This window comes from Nomascus leucogenys, chromosome 20, assembly GCF_006542625.1.
Source record: "Nomascus leucogenys isolate Asia chromosome 20, Asia_NLE_v1, whole genome shotgun sequence".
In the NCBI taxonomy this organism is placed as follows: domain Eukaryota; kingdom Metazoa; phylum Chordata; class Mammalia; order Primates; family Hylobatidae; genus Nomascus; species Nomascus leucogenys.
Genome location: NC_044400.1, coordinates 67475771 through 67495101, shown reverse-complemented (window position 1 = coordinate 67495101; position 19331 = coordinate 67475771). Strand labels below are relative to the sequence as shown.

The 19331-nt window shown below is 43.2% G+C and overlaps 1 protein-coding gene across 1 annotated transcript in view; it reads right to left on the bottom strand.

Annotated features, from left to right (window-relative positions):
• Nucleotides 1-19331, bottom strand: part of FAM184B (family with sequence similarity 184 member B) — a 147555-nt gene that overhangs the window by 48657 nt on the left and 79567 nt on the right. Inside the window, exons 6-7 of the mRNA XM_030801156.1 lie at nt 17961-18071; nt 13103-13210 (exon numbers count right to left, since the gene is read on the bottom strand). Coding sequence (XP_030657016.1) covers nt 13103-13210; nt 17961-18071 — 219 coding nt within the window. The remainder of the gene's footprint in view (nt 1-13102; nt 13211-17960; nt 18072-19331) is intronic.

Below are 19331 nucleotides of genomic sequence, written 5' to 3'. Positions count from 1 at the left end.
AGCCACTTGGAGGAGAATGGAGGTGGAAACTTGGGCTGGTAGATACCATAGCTCCTCCTTGGCTCAGTGCAGAGTGAGCAAATGAAAACCACAGCTTCCTGCTTCTTACTGGGAGGAAATGAGTTGGTAGAGACCCCCATTACCTGGCCAGGCTCATTAATGGAGGATTCTCTTGTACAAGATCAGCCTGGGAAGACTGGGAGAGGTGATTGCTTTGTCTAATGCATGGACACCAACACAGAGAGTCAAAGAAACTAAAAATCAGGCAAAGATGTTCCAAACAAAAGAACAAGATAAATCTCCATAAATTGACCCTAATGAAATAGTTATATGATTTACCTGACGGAGAATAAAAATAACTCTGATAGAGTTGCTTACCAAGATAAAGAGAATAATGAATGAACAAAGTGAGAATTTCAACAAAGAGAGGAAATATTTTTAAAGTAACAGAAGAAATCATGGACCTGAAAACAATAACACAATAACTGAAATGAAAATTCACTAGAGGAATTTAATAGAAAACTATGTCAAGCAGAAGAAAGGATTAGTAAACTCAAAGACAGGTCACTGGAAATAATTCAGTCAAAGATGCAAAAAGAAAAAAGAAGAGAGAAAGGACAAGAAGGATTATTTAAAGATAATGACTAAGAAGTTCCCAAATCTGGAAAAGGAAATAAGCATGCAGATCCAAGAAGCCCTAAATACATCAGATAAGATGAACCCAAAGAACCATACTGAGACAGATGATCAAATAGTCAAAGGTCAAAGACATAAAATTTTGAAAGCAGCAAGAGGAAAGCTATTTGTCACATATAAGAGAACCCCCTCATAAGACAATGAACATTTTCCAGCAGAAACCTTGCAGGCCAGAAGGGAATGGGATGATATATTCAAAGTGCCAAAAAAAAAAAATGTCAACTAATAATACTATACCTGGGAAAACCTCCTTCAAAAATAAAAGAAAGTTTAACTTCCTCTTGACTGATTTGGATGCCCTTTATTTCTTTCTCTTATCTGATTGCTCTGGTTAGGACTTCTAGTACTACATTGACGAGGAGTGATGATAGTGGGCTTTCTTGTCTTGTTCTAGCTCTCAGAGGGAATACTTTCAACTTTTTCCCATTCTACTGAATTTTTTCCATTCAGTAGAATGTGGGTTTGTCATAGATGGCTTTTATTGCATTGAGATATGTCCTTTGTATGCCAATTTTGCTGAGAGTTTTAATCATAAAGGTATGCTGGATTTTGTCAAATGTTTTTTCTGCATCTATTGAGATGATCATGTGATTTTTGGTTTTAATTCTGTTTATGTGTTGTATCACATTTATTTACTTGCATAGGTTAAACCATCCCTGCATCCCTGGTATGAAATCCACTTGATCATGGCGAATCATCTTTTTGATATGTTGTTGGATTTGGTTAGCTAGTATTTTGTTAAGGATTTTTAGCATCTGTGTTCAACAGGGATATTGGTCTGTAGTTTTCTTTTTTTGTTATGTCCTTTCCCAGTTTTGGCATTAGGGTGATACTGGCTTCATAGAATGATTTAGGGAGGGCTCTCTCTTCCTCTATCTTGCAGAATAGTGTCAATAGGATTGGTACCAATAAGGAACAGTCAGCAGAGTAAATAGACAACCCACAGAATGGGAGAAAATCTTCACAATCTATACATCTGACAAAGGACTAATATCCAGAATCTATAATGAACTCAAACAAATTAGCAAGAGAAAAACAAACAATCCCACCAAAAAGTGGGCTAAGGACATGAATAGACAATTCTCAAAAGAAGATATACAAGTGGCCAACAAACCTATGAAAAAATGCTCAAAATCACTAATGATTAGGGAAATGCTAATCAAAACCACAATGTGATACCACCTTATTCCTGCAAGAATGGCCATTAAAAAAAATAGATATTGGTGTAGATGCAATGAACAGGGAACACTTCTACTCTGCTGGTGGGAATGTAAACTAGTACAACCACTATGGAAAACAGTGTGGAGATTCCTCAAGGAACTAAAACTAGGAACTACAGTTTGATCCAGCAATCCCACTATGGGGTATCTACCCCGAGGAAAAGAAGTCATTATATGAAAAAGGTACTTGCACAGGCATGTTTATGGCAGCACAGTTTGCAATTGCAAAATTGTGGAACCAACCCAAATGCTCATCAATCAATGAGCAGATAAAGAAACTCTGGTATATATATACATTGGAATATTACTCAGCCATAAAAAGGATGAATTAATGGCATTCGCAGTGACCTGGATGAGATTGGAGACATTATTCTAAGTGAAATAACTCAGGAATGGAAAACCAAACATCATATGTTCTCACTCATAAGTGGGAGCTAAGCTATGATGATGCAAAGGCATAAGAATGACACAATGGACTTTGGAGACTCAGGAGGAAAGGGTGGGAAGGGGGTAAGGGATAAAAGACTACAAACTGAGTGCAGTGTATATTGCTCAGGTGATCAGTGTACCAAAATCTCATAAATCATTGCTAAAGAACTTACTCATGTAATCAAACACCACCTGTTCACCAATAACCTATGGAAATAAAAAAAAATTTAAAACAACAAAAACAAACAAAAATAAATGAAAGATTTTCCCAGACAAACAAAAGTGGAGGGAGTTCTTCATCACTAGACCTGTCTTACAAGAAATGCTAAAAGGATTTATTCAAGTTGAAATGAAAGGATGCTAAACAGCAACAGGGTAGCCTAAAAGTATGAAACTCATTAGAAAAGGTAAATATATAGGCAAATATAGAACTATATTACTGTAATGGTAGTGTGCAAATCACTTTTAATTCTAGCATAAAAGTTAAAAGACAAAAGTATTAATAATTACAAGCATACCTCAGAGATATTGTAGGTTCAGTTCCAGACTACCACAATAAAGCAAATACTGCAATAAAGCAAAGACACACAACTTTTTTTGTTTCCCTATACACACAAAAGTTATGTTTACACTATACTATAGTTTATTAAGTGTGCAATAACCTTATGTCTAAACATACATACCTAAATTTAAAGATACTATTTTGCTAAAAAATGCTAACAATCACCTGAGCCTTCAGTGAGTTGTAATCTTTTTGCTGTAAAGGGTCTTGCTTCAATGTTGATGGCTGCTGACTGATCAGAATGGTCATTGCTGAAGGCTGGGGCAGCTGTGGCAATTTCTTAAAATAAGATAACAATGAAGTTTGCCACATAGCTTGACTCTGTCTTTCACAAAAGATTTCTCTGTAGCATACAATACTGTTTGACACCATTTTGCTCACAGTAGAACTTCTTTAAAAATTGGAGGCAATTCTCTCAAACTGTCACTGATCTATTAACTAAGTTCATGTAATATTCTAAATCCTTTCTTGTTATTTTAACAATGCTCACAGAAGTCTCATCAGGAGTAAATTTCAACTGAAGAGACCACTTTCTTTGATCATTTCTAAGAAGCAACTCCTCATCCAATGAAGTTCATTGAATGAAACTGGATCCTAATCTCTCACCTTACACAAAAATCAACTCAAGGCCGGGCGCGGTGGCTCATGCTTGTAATCCCAGCACTTTGGGAGGCCGAGGCGGGTGGATCACGAGGTCAGGAGATCAAGACCACGGTGAAACCCTGTCTCTACTAAAAATACAAAAAAATTAGCCGGGTGTGGTGGCAGGCGCCTGTAGTCCCAGCTACTCGGAGAGGCTGAGGCAGGAGAATGGCATGAACCCGGGAGGCGGAGCTTGCAGTGAGCCGAGATTGTGCCACTGCACTCCAGCCTGGGTGACAGAGCGAGACTCTGCCTCAAAAAAAAAAAAAAAAATCAACTCAAGATGGTTCAAAGACTTAAATCTAAGACCCAAAAACCATAAAAATTCTAGAAAATAACATTGGGAAAACTCTTCTAGACATTGGCTTAGGCAAAGAGTTCATGACCAAGAAAACAAAAGCAAATGCAACAAAAACAAAGATAAATAGATTGGACTTAATTAAACTAAAAAGCTCTGCACAGCAAAAGAAACAATCAGCAGAGTAAACAGACAACCTACAGAGTGGGAGAAAATATTTGCGATCTATACATCTGACAAAGGACTAATATCCAGAATCTATAAAGAACTCAAATCAGCAAGATAAAACAATCCCATCAAAAAGTGGGCTAAGGACATGAATAGACAATTCTCAAAAGAGGATATACAAATGGCCTACAAACATATGAAAAAATGCTCAACATCACTAATGATCAGGGAAATGCAAATCAAAACCACAATGTGATACCACCTTACTCTGAAAGAATGGCCATGGTCAAAAAATAAAAAAAAATACATGTTGACATGGATGTCATGAAAAGGGAACGTTTTTACACTGCTGGTGAAAATGTAAACTAGTACAACCACTATGAAAAACAGTATGTAAAGTTCTTTAAGGAATCTCTGTATTGTTTTCTCTAGTGGTTGAACTACCAGCAATCCCACTACTGGGTGTCTACCCTGAGGAAAATAAGTCATTATACAAAAAAGATACTTGTACACGCATGTTTATAGCAACAAAATTTGCAACTGCAAAAATATGGAACCAGCCTACATGCCCGTCAGTTAATGAGTGGATTAAAAAAATTGTGGTATATACATACCATGGAATACTACTCAGCCATAAAAAGGAAGAAAACAATGGCATTTGCAGCAACCTGGATGGAATTAGAGACCATTATTCTAAGTGAAATAACACAGGAATGGAAAACCAAACATGGTATCTTCCCACTCCTAAGTGGGGGCTAAGCTATGAGGATGCAAAAGCATAAGAATGATACAATGGACTTGGGGGACTCGGGGCAAAGGGTGAGAAGGGGGTGAGGGATAAAAGACAGCACATTGGGTACAGTGTACACTGCACAGGTGATGGGTGGACCAACATCTCAGAAATCAGCACTAAAGAACTTATTCAAGCATATAAGGTAACACATATGTTAATTAGCTATATTGAGCCATTCCACAATGTATAGATATTTCAAAACGTGTTACACATGATAAATTATAGTTTTTTATGTCATTAAAATTATATTTAAGTTTTGTTATTTTGAAAGCTTTTTCACAGATCTTTTTCAGTTTTGTTTGTTTTTGAGCCTGTCTTGTACCTGGTTGCACTAAATATATAATAGTTTTCTCTTGTGAAAACCTTAAGCACCTAGATTTGAACACGTGTTCAATGATAATAATGATATAACAGAAAAAAGAACTTATTTCATGTAACCAGACACCACCTGTTTCCCAAAACCCTAATGAAATAAACAGAACAAAAAGATTGTCCACTTCTCTGAACTCTAAATAAAACAGACTCAGAACATGGCTTCTGAGAATATCCCTTAGCCATTCCTGGTGTATCCTGAGTTGTTCAACCCAATTCCTACTCTTGGGTTTTTCCCATCAGGCGTTTTTCTCAGGTTCAGTCCAGTGCTCTCTCCAGTGCTAAAGTGGCCTGGGTATGAATAGTGTGCACGGAAAAATAAATAGATCTGCTTCTCTTCCAAACCGTCTACTGCAAATGCTTCCTCCCACTTCCTCCCAGGCAAATGGCTGGTTATTTTAAATCTGTGTTCACATTTAGGTCCTCATCTTTCATCTTCCAGTTATTTAACCTTTTCTGGATTATTTCTATTTTAAAGAAACACCCACGCCCAGGAAATCTCCTAGAAGGGAATATTCAAAGTCATTCTTAAGTTCATTTGACAATCTTTCAAAGGTAGCATTATGTACATCTTAAAATAGAACACCGAATGTAATGGAGTTTTGCTGAAATGATTACAGGGGACTGTAATAGATACTATAAAGTCAACTTACATTGACAGAATCTTTAACAGTTCTGAAAAGTGCCTTCATATACTTTCTCCTGTTCATTACCACAAGTCTCTGGGGATATGAAGGGCAGGGATTATTGCCTCTGTTTTACTAACAAGAGGTAGTGCAGCATTGCAGCTTACAGCACAGGCCCTGGTGCCACCCTTTGGGCCTTGGTTTCTCTATAAGAGTCTCATAGGGTGGTTTGTGGACTGTGTGAAGTCCTATGGGTTTGCCATTATGAGTAATGAAGAGACTGATCTCAGGGATGGTTTCTGACCTGTCTGAGGCTCCTAAGCAGGTCTTGGGTAGAGCCGGGTAGAATCCATGTCCTAAGCCTTAGGCAGGTGGCCCTTCCCTATGCTGTCTTCCCAGGCTCTACTGAATCTCAGCCGATGCCCGGAACATCTCCGTGGAGTGAAGGGCAGCCTGCCTTGTTCCATGTCAGGTGGAACCAGATCCCTCAATTCACACCAGCCGAGGGTGCTGGCTCCCAATTGGCCTGAGGGACACTCAGGATGTCACAGTTGTTTAAAAGCCTAGTGGTTATCTGCCTGCCAACAGCCAGGACAGGTGATGCCTCGAATTCCTATGGTCCTCCAAAATACGGCACGGGGTGACTGTTGCCCAGCAAACCCCTCAGGGCCTCCAAGGAGCAGGGGACACTTTCAGGCCTGGAGAGCTTTGGAGTGTCCCTGGATCCTTCCCAAACACCTCAGGGAGCTTGCCTTGGGCTGCTTCCCCACGGCATCCCATTTCCTGGTGAAGTCATGTTCAGATTTCAGTGTCAAGCAGATGTCCGCAGAAGTCATTCTTCTGGAATAGTTTCCTGGACTCCCCTGGACAAAAAGCTTCCTCTCCCATATGGGCTTGCCATTAATGTATCTTCTTGCCATCATCATAGCAGTCATCGTAACAGGTTAATACTTAAGGAAATAGTTACTTCTCCCATTTGAAATATGAGCCCTCCAAGGATCAAGATTGGGCCTCATTCTCCTGGACATGCAGCCCTATGGCTTGTATAGTGACGGTACTCAGACATATTTATAGAGATGAGATGACTTCAATGGCAGTTACCACAAATGACTCCCTTTTACTTCTGGAGAGGGCGTGGGCAGGGGCATGTATGAAAACTTCCACCCTTCTCCACCGCCTGTTCAGTGTAGCCCAGGCACCAAAGGAGTCTTCCGGAAAAAAATTTTCCCTCAGAATGATTATGACTAAAATGGCTTTCTGGAAACCAATTAGTAAAACTTTGAATCTACGAGAATCAAGGAGACTGGCAGGGAGAGACCAGGATTAAAGGCTTGGTGAGGTCCCAGCTAAGTTTAGTGGGGACAGAGTCACACCCACGTTTGTGACCCACAGCCCTCTCCCTGCATGTTCTGGGAGTGGAGTGGAAAGCCTACTCTCAGTTGACATTATTATTTTTCTCTCTCTCTCTCTTTTTTAGATTTCTTTTTATTGTTCGTTTATTTATTTATTTATTTATTTATTTATTTATTTATTTATTTATTTTTGAGACAGTCTCACTCTGTTCCCCAGGCTGGAGTACAATGGCACGATCTTGGCTCACTGCAACCTCCACCTCCCAGGTCCTAGCGGTTCTCATGCCTGAGTCTCCCACGTAGCTGGGACTACAGGCATGTGCCACCATGCCCAGCTAATTTTTGTATTTTTAGTAGAGACGAGGTTTTGCCATGTTGCTCAGGCTGGTCTTGAACTCCTAGCCTCAAGTGATCCACCCGCCTCTGTCTCCCAAAGTGCTGGGATTATAAGCGTGAGCCACCGCGCCTGGACTGTTTTTATTTCTCTTGACTCACTGAAATGCTTTGGCAGAACAGCTACTGGCCTAAACTGAAACCCCTGAGTCTTGAACAAACTTAAATTTTATAGCCCCAATCCAGCAGGAACATCACTGGGGAAGTTGTCATTTAATATCCTGTTCTGACGCCCCTATTTCCACCAGCAGATCTGCCATCAGATTGTTCAAGCCTCTGCCCAGGCCTCCCTGGCTTTACCTCTGCCCCTTGTACCATCCTGTGTGGTTGCAGGTATGGCAGTACTGAAGTATGCTGCTCACACCTCATCTAGACCTAGGCAGAGCTTCGGCTCACCAGGCTGGCACAGAGCTGGCTTGCCAAAACTATTTGAACTACATTACATTTTTTTTCTAATTGGCAAAGTTCAGAAAGTTTTGTAACTTGCTGTGTTAGCAAGGCACACGTGTTGCTGGTGGGGGCACAGAGCAGAACAACCTCAGTGGGTGGCAAGTGGTGGTATCTATTGAAGTTAAACACATACACACCACTGGACCCAGCAAATTCCATGGGAGCAAGAGTTAGTACCTAGGGAGCATTTGCACACACTAGGTGCTGTTTCCAACACCATACAGATAGGAATTCATTTAGACCTCACGAAGACCCTCTGGAGTAGATACTATCATCATCCTTGGTGTATAAATGAGACAGGTGAAGAAAAGAGACATTAAATTATTTGTCCAAGATTATCCAGCCAGTAAGAACCCAGGTGTCTGGTTCAGGGGTGAGCTTGCTTAACTACTATACTATATTATATCCCTCTTTGGTGCTATCCATTGAAGTATTATCTATAATAGAGAAATATTAAAACAATCTAAATGTCAATCATAAGGGAATGGTTAAATATAATATGGTTTTTCTGTACAAGGGAGAACTAGGTGGTTGGTTTGTTTTTAAAAAAATGAAGCTAAAAGGGAAGTATACTGATACATTAGAATCTCTAAGCTATAAAATTTAAGTTAAGAAAAGCAGAATTGGCCAGACGCAGTGGTTCATGTCTGTAATCCCAGCACTTTGGGAGGTGGAGGTGGGTGGATGGTTTGAGCCCAGGAGTTTGAGACCAGCCTGGACAGCATGATGAAGGCTCGTCTCTACAAAAAATACAAAAATTAGCTGGGCATGGTCATGGGCACCTGTAGTCCCAGCCACTCAGGAGGCTAGGCAGGAGGACTGCTTGAGCCCAGGAAATTGAGGATTGCAGTGAGCCAGGACTGCATTCCACCCTGGGTAGCAGAACAAGACCCAGTCTCAAAAATAATAATAATAATTCATGAGAGTATCCTATCATTCATAGAAAAAAATCCATAATTATGCCTGTATATACACTATACCTCTGAAAGGATACATAAGAAGAGAGAAAATAAAACACAACAAGTAGTTTTCCCTGGGATAGGGAACTCAGCAGGAAGAAGGAAGATGCTTTCCAATGTATACCGTTATATACCATTTGAGTTCTGTACCATATATGTGGATTGCTGATTTGAAAAGAGGTCTTAATTTGAAAGAACAAACAATATCTGCAAAATGCCTAATAGAAAACAGCATCAGCTATTTAAGCTGTTACTAAATGTCCACATCGTTTTCCAGCTATTTGTTTATACACACTTCTCCCTCTAGCATCCAGCTCAGAGGCTGGCCCATCCCAGATATTGCACACATGACTTCAGAATGAATGAATAACGTGCATATTGAGTTGAATCAAACGAAACTGATATTTGTCGAAGTTCTTGCTGCAACTCTATAGAGGAGGCATCTGCATTTCCCTCTAGAAACTGAACTCATTCACTATTCACAACAGCAAAGACATGAAATCAACCCAAATGCCCATCAGTGATAGACTGAAGAAAATGTGGTACATATACACCACCACGGAATACTATGCAGCCGTAAAAAGGAATGAGATATGTCCTTTGCAGGGACATGGATGAAGCTGGACATGGATGAAGCCATTATCCTCAGCAAACTAACACAGGAACAGAAAACCAAACACCGTATGTTCTCACTTATAAGTGGAAGCTGAACAATGAGAACACATGGATACAGGGAGGGGGAAAAACACTCACTGGGGCCTGTTGAGGGAGGGTGGTGGGTTGAGGAGACCATTAGGGAAAAGAGCTAATACATGCTGGTGATACTTAGGTGATGGGTTGATAGGTACAGCAAACTACTATGGCACGTTTACCTTTGTAACAAACCTGTGCATCCCGCACATGTACCCTGGAACTTAAAAAAAAAAAAAAAGAAAGAAACCGAGCTCATTGAAAGACAACATTCTAGATTAAGAAGGCTGAGGAGGGCTGGGCGGGTTGGCTCACGCCTGTAATCCCAGCACTTTGGGAGGCCGAGGCAGGCAGATCATGAGGTCAGGAGTTCGAGACTAGCCTGACCAATATGGTGAAACCTCATCTCTACTAAAAATACAAAAATTAGCCAGGCGTGGTGGTGTGCACCTGTAGTCCCAGCTACTCGGGAGGCTGAGGCAGAAGAATCGCTTGAACCCGGGAGGCGGAGTTTGCAGTGAGCCAAGATCACGCCATTGCACTCCAGCCTGGGTGACACTAGGTGACAAAGTGAGACTCTGTCTCAAAAAATAAAAATAAAAAAAATAAAGGCCGAGGAGTTTCCTGGTGGACCAACCCATGGTTCCCAACAGGCACTTGTATTCTGGACTTCTTCAGGACTTGCTTTTTTACCTACAGAGGTGGTTCTCAACTGGGGATAATTTTGCCCCCAGGAGACATTTTTGGTTGGAAGGGTACTACTGGCATCTCGTGGGTAAAGGACAAGGATGCTGCTATACATCCTGCAGCACACAGCACAGCTCCCACACTCCGCCAAAACAAAGAATTATCCAACCCCAAAGTCAAGTGCTGAAGTTGAGCTGTGGTGATAGCACCAGCTCATGGACATGGTGACCATGACTGGTAGACTCGGGTCATCAGCCCTGGAACATACCTAGAATTTCTATGTGTTTATTTCCCTAAAACACAGCCTGCTCTACAATCTTCCTGAACTGCATTTTTTTATTCAGTCTCCAGCTTACCACATTATTTCAGATTTAATCTCATCAAGAAGGATACCAGCCAACTCTGGTCCATCTCCCTGCCACGGTCACTTTGAGGAGCTAAGAAATACTTGAATATCTCAGGACAACCTTTCTGGGAAACCCCACAGGGTGCTGGTGAAAGGTACAGCTGTCCCTGGGGCCAAAAGTTCTCTGGAATGCTAGCTCATGAGACTGATTCTTGAGAAACTGAGGGAGAATGAAAATGTCTGCACATCCCTCAGGCAGAAGTCTTCCGAAGGGAGAGGGACAGCCTCAGATCAGGAAGGGGCAAGCCCTGTGGATGAGGGTGCCTCTGCTCCTTTAGGCTTCTCCAGGCTTACATGGGGGCAATAGGGCTGCTCAAGGATTCTCCCCTAATCTGGGTGTCAGAGGAGGAAGGAGGAAACCCAGGGAGTCCTGGCTGCTCCCCTTAACCCAATGACAGCTGGGGCCTGTTTTATCTGGAAGGCATCCTGGGCATGTGCTGCTCTTATGGAGAGAGGTGGGGATCACAGCCAGTGGTTCCATCCTGTCTTGGCTATTTACCTGCCTGTGACTGTGGGCAGGTCACCTGCCCTCACCTTCAGTTTTCTCTTCTATAACATGGGTGCCTTACAGGGTTGTTGGAAAATTCCAATGAAGCTGAGCATGCTGGCTCATGCCTGTAATCCCAGCACTTTGGGAGGCCGAGGTAGGGGGATCACCTGAGGTCAAGAGTTTGAGACTAGTCTGGCTAACATGGTGAAACACTGTTTCTACAAAAAATAGGAAAATTAGCTGGGCCTGGTGGCACACACATGAGGTCCCAGCTACTCGGGAGGCTGAAGTGGGTGGATCACTTAAGGCCAGGAGGCTGAGGCTGCAGTGAGCTGTGACTGCACCACTGCACTGCAGCCTGGGCAACAGAGAAAGACCCTGTCTCAAAAACAAAAAACTCCAATGAAGTCAAAGATGAGAACAGTGCTCTATGACTGACCCGTTCACATACAAATTTTAATTATTATTTAAATCCACAGTCACTAGATTTTGGCTCATTTTTGCCCTGGTGAATATGTGGTTGAGTGGGGGTTATCTCAGAGGTGTATGCCATGGGGGCTGTTGGCAGGACCAGGGCCTGAGCCCTGGAAGATGGGGGTCGTGGGAGAGAAACTGCAGTTCCTGAGGACACTTGTGTACAAAGAAATGGGTAAACAAGAGACTGGTGAGACTGATGTGGTAAGATTCAGACTCACCCATTTAGTGTTTTCCCTCCTGGAGTTTGAAATGGCCTGAAAATTGTAGGCAACAATCAAATAAGTGAAATTGAAGGCCATGGGCTTTTTATGGCTCTCTTGCTGCCGAAACAGGAATTAAGAGGGTTATTCAAGCTAGGGTACTCAAGCACCCACTTCATGGGGATTATTTATATTCCTGACATGGTACAACAAATGTTCACTGAGTGCCTATCTTGTGGGTTAGGCTGTGTCCCTAAGAAGATATGCTGAAGTCTTAAGCCCCGGTACCTATGAATGTGACCTTATTGGGAAATAGGATCTTTGCAGATGCAATTAGTTATGATGAGGTCATGCTGTAGTAGAGTGGGCCCTAAATCCAATGACTGGTGTCTTTATAAGAAGGCTATGTGAAGACACAAAGACTCAGATACAAGGGGAAGGAGGCCGTGTGATGACAGAGGCAGAGATCGGAGTGACGCGTCTACAAGGAAGACTTGGCCAAGGAACAAAAGGACTGCCCAGCAAACCACCAGAGGCGAGGGGAGCGGCACAGACCAGGTTCTCCCTTGCAGCCTCCAAAATAAGCCAACACCTTCATTTCAGACCTCTGGCCTCCAGAACTGTGAGAGAGTACATTTCCACGGCTGAAGCCACCAAGTATGTGGTCATTCATTATGGTGATCCCAGAGAACAATACAACCCACCGTGAGCCAGACAGAGAGACAAACAGGAACCAGTTTCTACCCTCAAGCGGTGTCCCTGAAAGGGCAGGTTCACGGACAAGGGCTGTTGTGAGAGTAAATGAGATCATGGCTGTGGAGGGAGACAGCCGGGGCAAGAGAGGGGCTTTTATGCCTACTATTGGGGTTCGTGCTGGGCAGAATCAAAGGCCCTGCTCTAGTTGAGTGCGCCCTTTATCCGCCAGGCAGGCTGCTCTGAGAGAGAGAGCGGAGACTCATCTGACAGGGCTTATTCTTTTTCAAACCGCGCAGATAATTAGTCAGACTTCTATTTCCTTCGTGGTTTCTGTGAATGGATTTTGTGGTGATTTTTTTTTTTCCGGGCATTTTGGCAGTGTGGAGGGGAGATGTAAAAGAGCCCATTAACATCAGCATGTGTCACTGGGGACACTGAAAGGCTGAGACCGAGAAAAGAAATATCTTTAATTAAATCTGACAAAGCTGGTGGTTACCTGGGTCTCCAGAATGCTGCAGTGCTGGCGGCCTAATTCCTGGGGCCTTTCCTCAGCTCTTGTGGGGCGTGTCTTATTTTGTTGGATAAATTCTTCCAGCCTTAAAACCTAAAACAGGAGATAAGAAACCCCGCGCAATGAAACCAAGTTCTACCTCCTCGATACAGTCATTCATCCGGGAATCAATCCTCCTGGGGTCAGTCTGTTCTGGGGAGAGTGCCCCATTAGACAAATTCTACACACACTTCTAGAAATGCCTTTTTTTTTTTTTTTTTTTTTTTAGCTAGGGTCTCACTCTGTCACCCAGGCTGGAGTGCAGGGGCGCGATCTTGGCTTACTGCAACCTCCACCTCCTGGATTCAAGTGATTCTCCTGCCTCAGCCTCCCAAGTAGCTGGGACTACAGGTATGCACCACCACGCCCAGCTAATTTTTTGTATTTTTAGTAGAGACGGGGTTTCACCATGTTGCCCAGCCTGGTCTCGAACTCCTGATCTTAAGTGATCCACCTGCCTCGGCCTCCAAAACTGCTGGGATTACAGGCATAAGCCACTGCACCCAGCCTAGAAATGCCATTTCTAATGAGCTAGTTGCTTAGTCTTTCCAGAAGAAAATGTGCCCAATAGGTTTATAGTATTCCACACTTTCCTTTAAATTATTTACATACATATTTCTATACTAGATCTGTAGAGTGGCTTTAATACCATTCCTGGAAAGCTATTCAATTTCTTTTGAAAACAAAACACAAAAGTTAATTGGTAAAGAAAATGAACAACATTTAAGAATTATATAGATAAAATGAGAAAAGAGTGGTTGGGGGGTGCTCTAAAAGTGTAAGGCCTTAATTATAATGATGGTTAACCAACTAATTGTAATATATGAATTAGACTGCTTTCCCCTAGATTTTGAGGATAATGAGGCCAAAAAACATAAAGGAAACTTAGACTTTCCTGAAAATTTTCTAGAAACCTTAACAGTAGTTAGGCACCATGCTAGGTACAAGGAGGGATGGGGAACGTACAGAGTGAGAGCAAGATAGTAAAATCATAAAGCATGGTCCCCGCCTTTAAGGAGCTGTCATTTTATGAGGGAGATAAATGTTTATAACCCCAATGACACTCAGTAGAGAGATGTACAAAATAATAAGAGCACCTCCTTAATGGTCCGTTTGCTCTGTGCCACCCAGAAATCTAAGCCTTTTTTTAAAAAATTATTTTCTGTTTTAAAAAATTGAGATGGGATCTGGCTATGTTGCCCAGGCTGGTCTCAAACTCCTAGGCTCAAGAGATCCTCCCACCTCAGCCTCCCAAAGTGCTGAGATTATAGGGATGAACCACTATGCCCAGCCAGGAACCTAAGCCTTTTACAGTATTAACTCTTTCAATCCTCACAACAACCATTATAAGGTAGGTACTACTACCCTAGGTAACAGGGCCGCGTGCGGTGGGTCACGCCTGTAATCCCAGCACTTTGGGAGGCCGAGGTGGACAGATCACCTGAGGTCAGGAGTTTGAGACCAGTCTGGCCAACATGGCCAAACCCCATCTCTACTAAAAATACACAATTAGCCAGGCCCGTTGGCACGTGCCTGTAAATCCCAGCTACTTGGGAGGCTGAGGCAGAAGAATTGCTTGAACCTGGGAGGCGGGGAGGTTACAGTGAACCAAGATTGCACCACTGCACTCCAGCCTGGGTGACAGAGCAAGACCCCATCTCAAAAAAAAAGAATTTACAGCAATAAACTCTGCCCAGGGGCATTCAAGCAACTTAAGGGCACTGAAGGATGAACAGGAGTCTGCCATTGGTGAAGGTGGCATAGTGCATTCCAGACAGCAGAAACAGCAGGTGCAATGGTAGAGGGCGGGTGGGGTAGATGTGAGGACTGAAGAAAGATTCCATGTTGGAGGGGCCAGAGCGAAGGACTGGACAGAGGCAGCAGAGCCTTGGAGGACAGTGGTAGCAAGTTAGGTTCAGTCCAAATTGTGAAGAAGATGGGGATTCAAGATTTTAGGAAGGGAGGAGCGGGGCTTTGAGCAGATTTGGATTTCAGAACATGAGTTCTGGGAGTAGCTGGCCTAGAGAGAATGTGGAGGCAGAAAGATCCATGGCAACACACTTGCAAGACTCTAGCAACATTGCAGGGGACCAGCAAGGCTGTCGGAATGTCCTTCCAGACTTTCCATAAGGAATATTAGAGGAAGAGATATTTCAAGATTATAAAACTATGCTTAAACTGCATCTTGCTAAGGTTTATGAAATATTCAGAGGAGCCTGTGCAATTGCTTATGTAACATCTACAAGTGGGGAAAGAGTCTAGGCAAGTCATTCCAAGGATCTTGTTCAAGGCATAGGTGTGGAGAGAAGGGAGGGGATAGAAAGGCTTAAGGCGTAGGACCCACAGGACTTGACAAGGATTGGGTGTGATGATAGGGCAGGATTGTGACTAGGCGTGAGGATGGGAGAGCTGGGAGAAGAGACTATGATCAAGGATGACACTTCCATTTCTAGCTTTGGTAAGGTGGGGACAGATTGCAGCATCATTTAGGGGGTAGGAGGAGTCAAGGATGGAGAGCAAGATTGAGGCCCTTTGTCAGTAGTCAACCTCTTGGTCATGACTTGCAACTGAATGTAAACATTCAGGTTCTGAGTGACCCTTAGTCATCAAAGAGGCAACATACCATACTAGAGGCAGTATTAGCTTAGTGGTTAAGGGTGGGGTCATTAGAGCCACATTACTTGGGTCTGAATCCCAGATCTGCTACTTGTTAGCTATGCAACTTTGGGAAAGTGATTTACCTTCTCTGTGCCTCAGTTGTCTCGTTTGTAAATAGAGATGATAATAGCACCTACATGGTAAAGTGGTTGTGAGGATTAAAATAGTAAATGTAAACTTCTTAGATAGTATCTTGACTAGAGCAAGTGCTCCACAAAGCCAGCCATTATCGTTTTTTAAAAAAGAGCTCTGGGCTGGGCACGGCGGCTCACACCTGTAATCCCAGCACTTTGGGAGGCGGAGGCGAGTGGATCACCTGAGCTCACGAGTTCGCGACTAGCCTGAGCAACACAGTGAAACCCCATCTTTACTAAAATACAAAAAATTAGCCGGGTGTGGTGGCATGCGCCTGTAATTCCAGCTAGTCGGGAGGCTGAGGCAGGAGAATTGCTTGAACCTGGGAGGCGGAGGTTGCAGTGAGCTGAGATCACGCCAATGCACTCCAGCCTGGGCGACAGAGTGAGATTCCATCTCAAAAAAAAAAAAAGAAAGAAAAAAAAGAGCTCTAAGGCACATTCACAGACATAAGTCAGGGCCCAGGCTTCCCTGACCTGTGTTATTCAAAAGAATAACTGGGCCTGTAATCCCAGCACTTTGGGAGGCCAAGGCAGGCAGATCATGAGGTCAAGAGACTGAGACCATCCTGGCCAACATGGTGAAACCCCATCTCTACTAAAAATACAAAAATTAGCTAGGCGTGGTGGCAGGCACCTGTAATCCCAGCTACTCAGGAGGCTGAGACAGGAGAATCGCTTGAACACAGGAGGCGGAGGTTGCAGTGAGCTGAGATTGGGCCACTGCACTCCAGTCGGGCAACAGAGCGAGATAAAACAATAACTGGGCTGGTCTCATCCATGTATATGAGGCCACCTTAAGCTTTGCAGTGAGGAGTGGTCCAGGTACAACATGAAGACTGGCAGTGTATCTTCAACAGGGTGAGAAGAAGAGATGGAGGGAGGGAGAAGTGAAGGAGGAGGGAGTGAGGGAAAGGCGGAAGGAAGGGAGGACAGCAGGGAAGAAAGGAGGAAGGATAGAGAAAGGCTTCTTTGCTGTGCAGCCCCGCCTTGGTCTGGGCCAGAACAGAAGTCTCTATCCCAGAACTTTTCACCAAGACCCACCTCTAGACCCTGAAATATCAAGTCTAAGGAATGACATGATTATTTTTAAAAATAATAATTTTAGAAATAGAAGGAGTTAGAGAAAACATCACACCTGTGTACTTATCACTCAGCTAAAGAAATAACATGTCACAAATACAGCTGCAGCCCCTTACAGTTGCTCCCTTCTAGAGATAACCACTGGTCCAATTTGATTCTATCAACCTCATGCCTTGGTTAGATTGACCTCTTGGGTATTCCTAAACAATTGATACTGTTTTGCACGTGGCCTCTGTGTTCTTAAAAATTCCCCAGAGGTTGTGATGTACAGCCAGGGCTGAGGAACTGGTTTCATGGGTTCCTGAAGCAGGTGGGAGACACAGGTCTCATGTGGAAGGTTTGAGGGAGGACAGGGGAAGTAAGGAAAGTTATTGACATTTTTTTGGTTTAAGCAGGCTCAGAAATGGCTCTTAGGATTCTGTTTTCTAGCCTTTTCTACTAGTTCTTTGATACTTTTAGGGGCCCAAGAAAATGTGTTAGTTTCTTTTAAAATCAGAAAAAAAGTATAGTCTGGATGATATTCATCTTTCTACCAATGCAGTCATAAAATATAAATTTTTAATATTTTTTAATGAAGGAAGGGCCTAGAAAGGCAAAATTGCTAAGAGCCCACAAAGGGGCGAATGTAGCCCTGGGGAAGGAAAGGCAGGGGAACTGCAGGCTATCCACTTGTGCCTTCATGAAGCCACAGAACCAACACCAGCGGCCTCCTGTGTCCTTCTCTTATTTGAGACATTAAAAGCCTCTTTGTTTAAGCATCTCTAATCTGGCTCTCTGTTACTTGCAGCTAAATGCATGCCCCCTGAGACAGCTTGCCTGTCTGGCTAAGTGTCCTTTTCTGTCTTCCAAAATTCTTGGCTTCTCAGTTAGGCAGAAGCTCCCAGGGACCAGAAACGGCACCCCAAGGCTTGCATTTGTTCGGGGCTCACCTCGAGCAGAGAATTCTGGAGCTTCACATTGAGGGCTGATTTCTCTTCTTCCAGCTGCTTTATCTCCTTTTCTGATTTCTTCCTCACTTCCTCCAACTGTGCTTCTACTTCCTAAATGATGATTGGAAGAGTTAACCATACAAGGCACGAAAACAGGACACTTAATGTTTTCATACCCTGCCTTATTCCCAGAGATCAAAGAAGCTTATGAGTGTCATACAATACTGCAAATAAACATAAATTAGACATACACGAGAAGGTCAAAAGAAAACACGTGTTAACGTCACACCACAAAGCCTGATATATATAGGGGTGGGGTGGGGCAAATTGTTGTCTTTAAGTTTTCTAGTGTCAAATAAAAAAATGCTCATTACTAACAAAATTTCTCAGTGTCACATTCATTACTATCAAACTTGTCAGTGTCACATAAGTAAAAAGGCCAACTACATTTTCGGATGCAGGGAAATAGGAAAAGCAGTACAAAATTTCTTCTCAACAGCATCCATATATGAGTCAAAATGATGTGGTTGGCTGGGTATGGTGGCTCACGCCTGTAATCCCAGCACTTTGGGAGGCCGAGGCAAGTGGATTGCTTGAGCCCAGGAGTTTGAGGCCAGCCCGGGCAACATAGTGAGATGGTGTCTCTATTTTAAAAATAAATACATAAATAAAATAAAATAAACGATGGGATTCCCAGGGCCTATTGCTCCATGGTCCCTCACCACAACCCATGAGCCTCAGTGCAAAGCAGATCCAGATGAAGGAACATTCTGGGGACCACATGAGTGGTGCAGTTACGTTCCAGCTGTGTCATCTCGAGCACATTTCCTACATTTCCTAACCTCTCAGTGACTCACTGTGCTACTCACTTGCTCCCTGCCACTCCAGGTACATAGTAAAGGATCGGTAGATGACAAGCACTAATATTATTCTCATAGAGGGGCCGGGTGTGGTGGCTCACGCCTGTAATCCCAGCACTTTGGGAGGCCGAGGCGGGCAGATCACGAGGTCAGGAGATCGAGACCATCCTGGCTAACACGGTGAAACCCCGTCTCCACTAAAAATACAAAAAATTAGCCGAGTGTGGTGGCAGGTGCCTGTGGTCCCAGCTACTCGGAAGGCCGAGGCAGGAGAATGGCGTGAATCCAGGAGGCGGAGCTTGCAGTGAGCCGAGATGGCGCCACTGCACTCCAGCCTGGGTGACAGAGCAAGACTCCGTCTCAAAAAAAAAAAAAAAAAAATTGTCATCGAGACCTAGGCTTTCTGTTCTAGCTTAATTTCGATGGAAATTGTGCAAGTATCTAGAGGAGTGAGTGAGATAGTCAGTTCCTCTTAGCTGAACTTTAGGTAGACATTGTGTCACTCATTCAT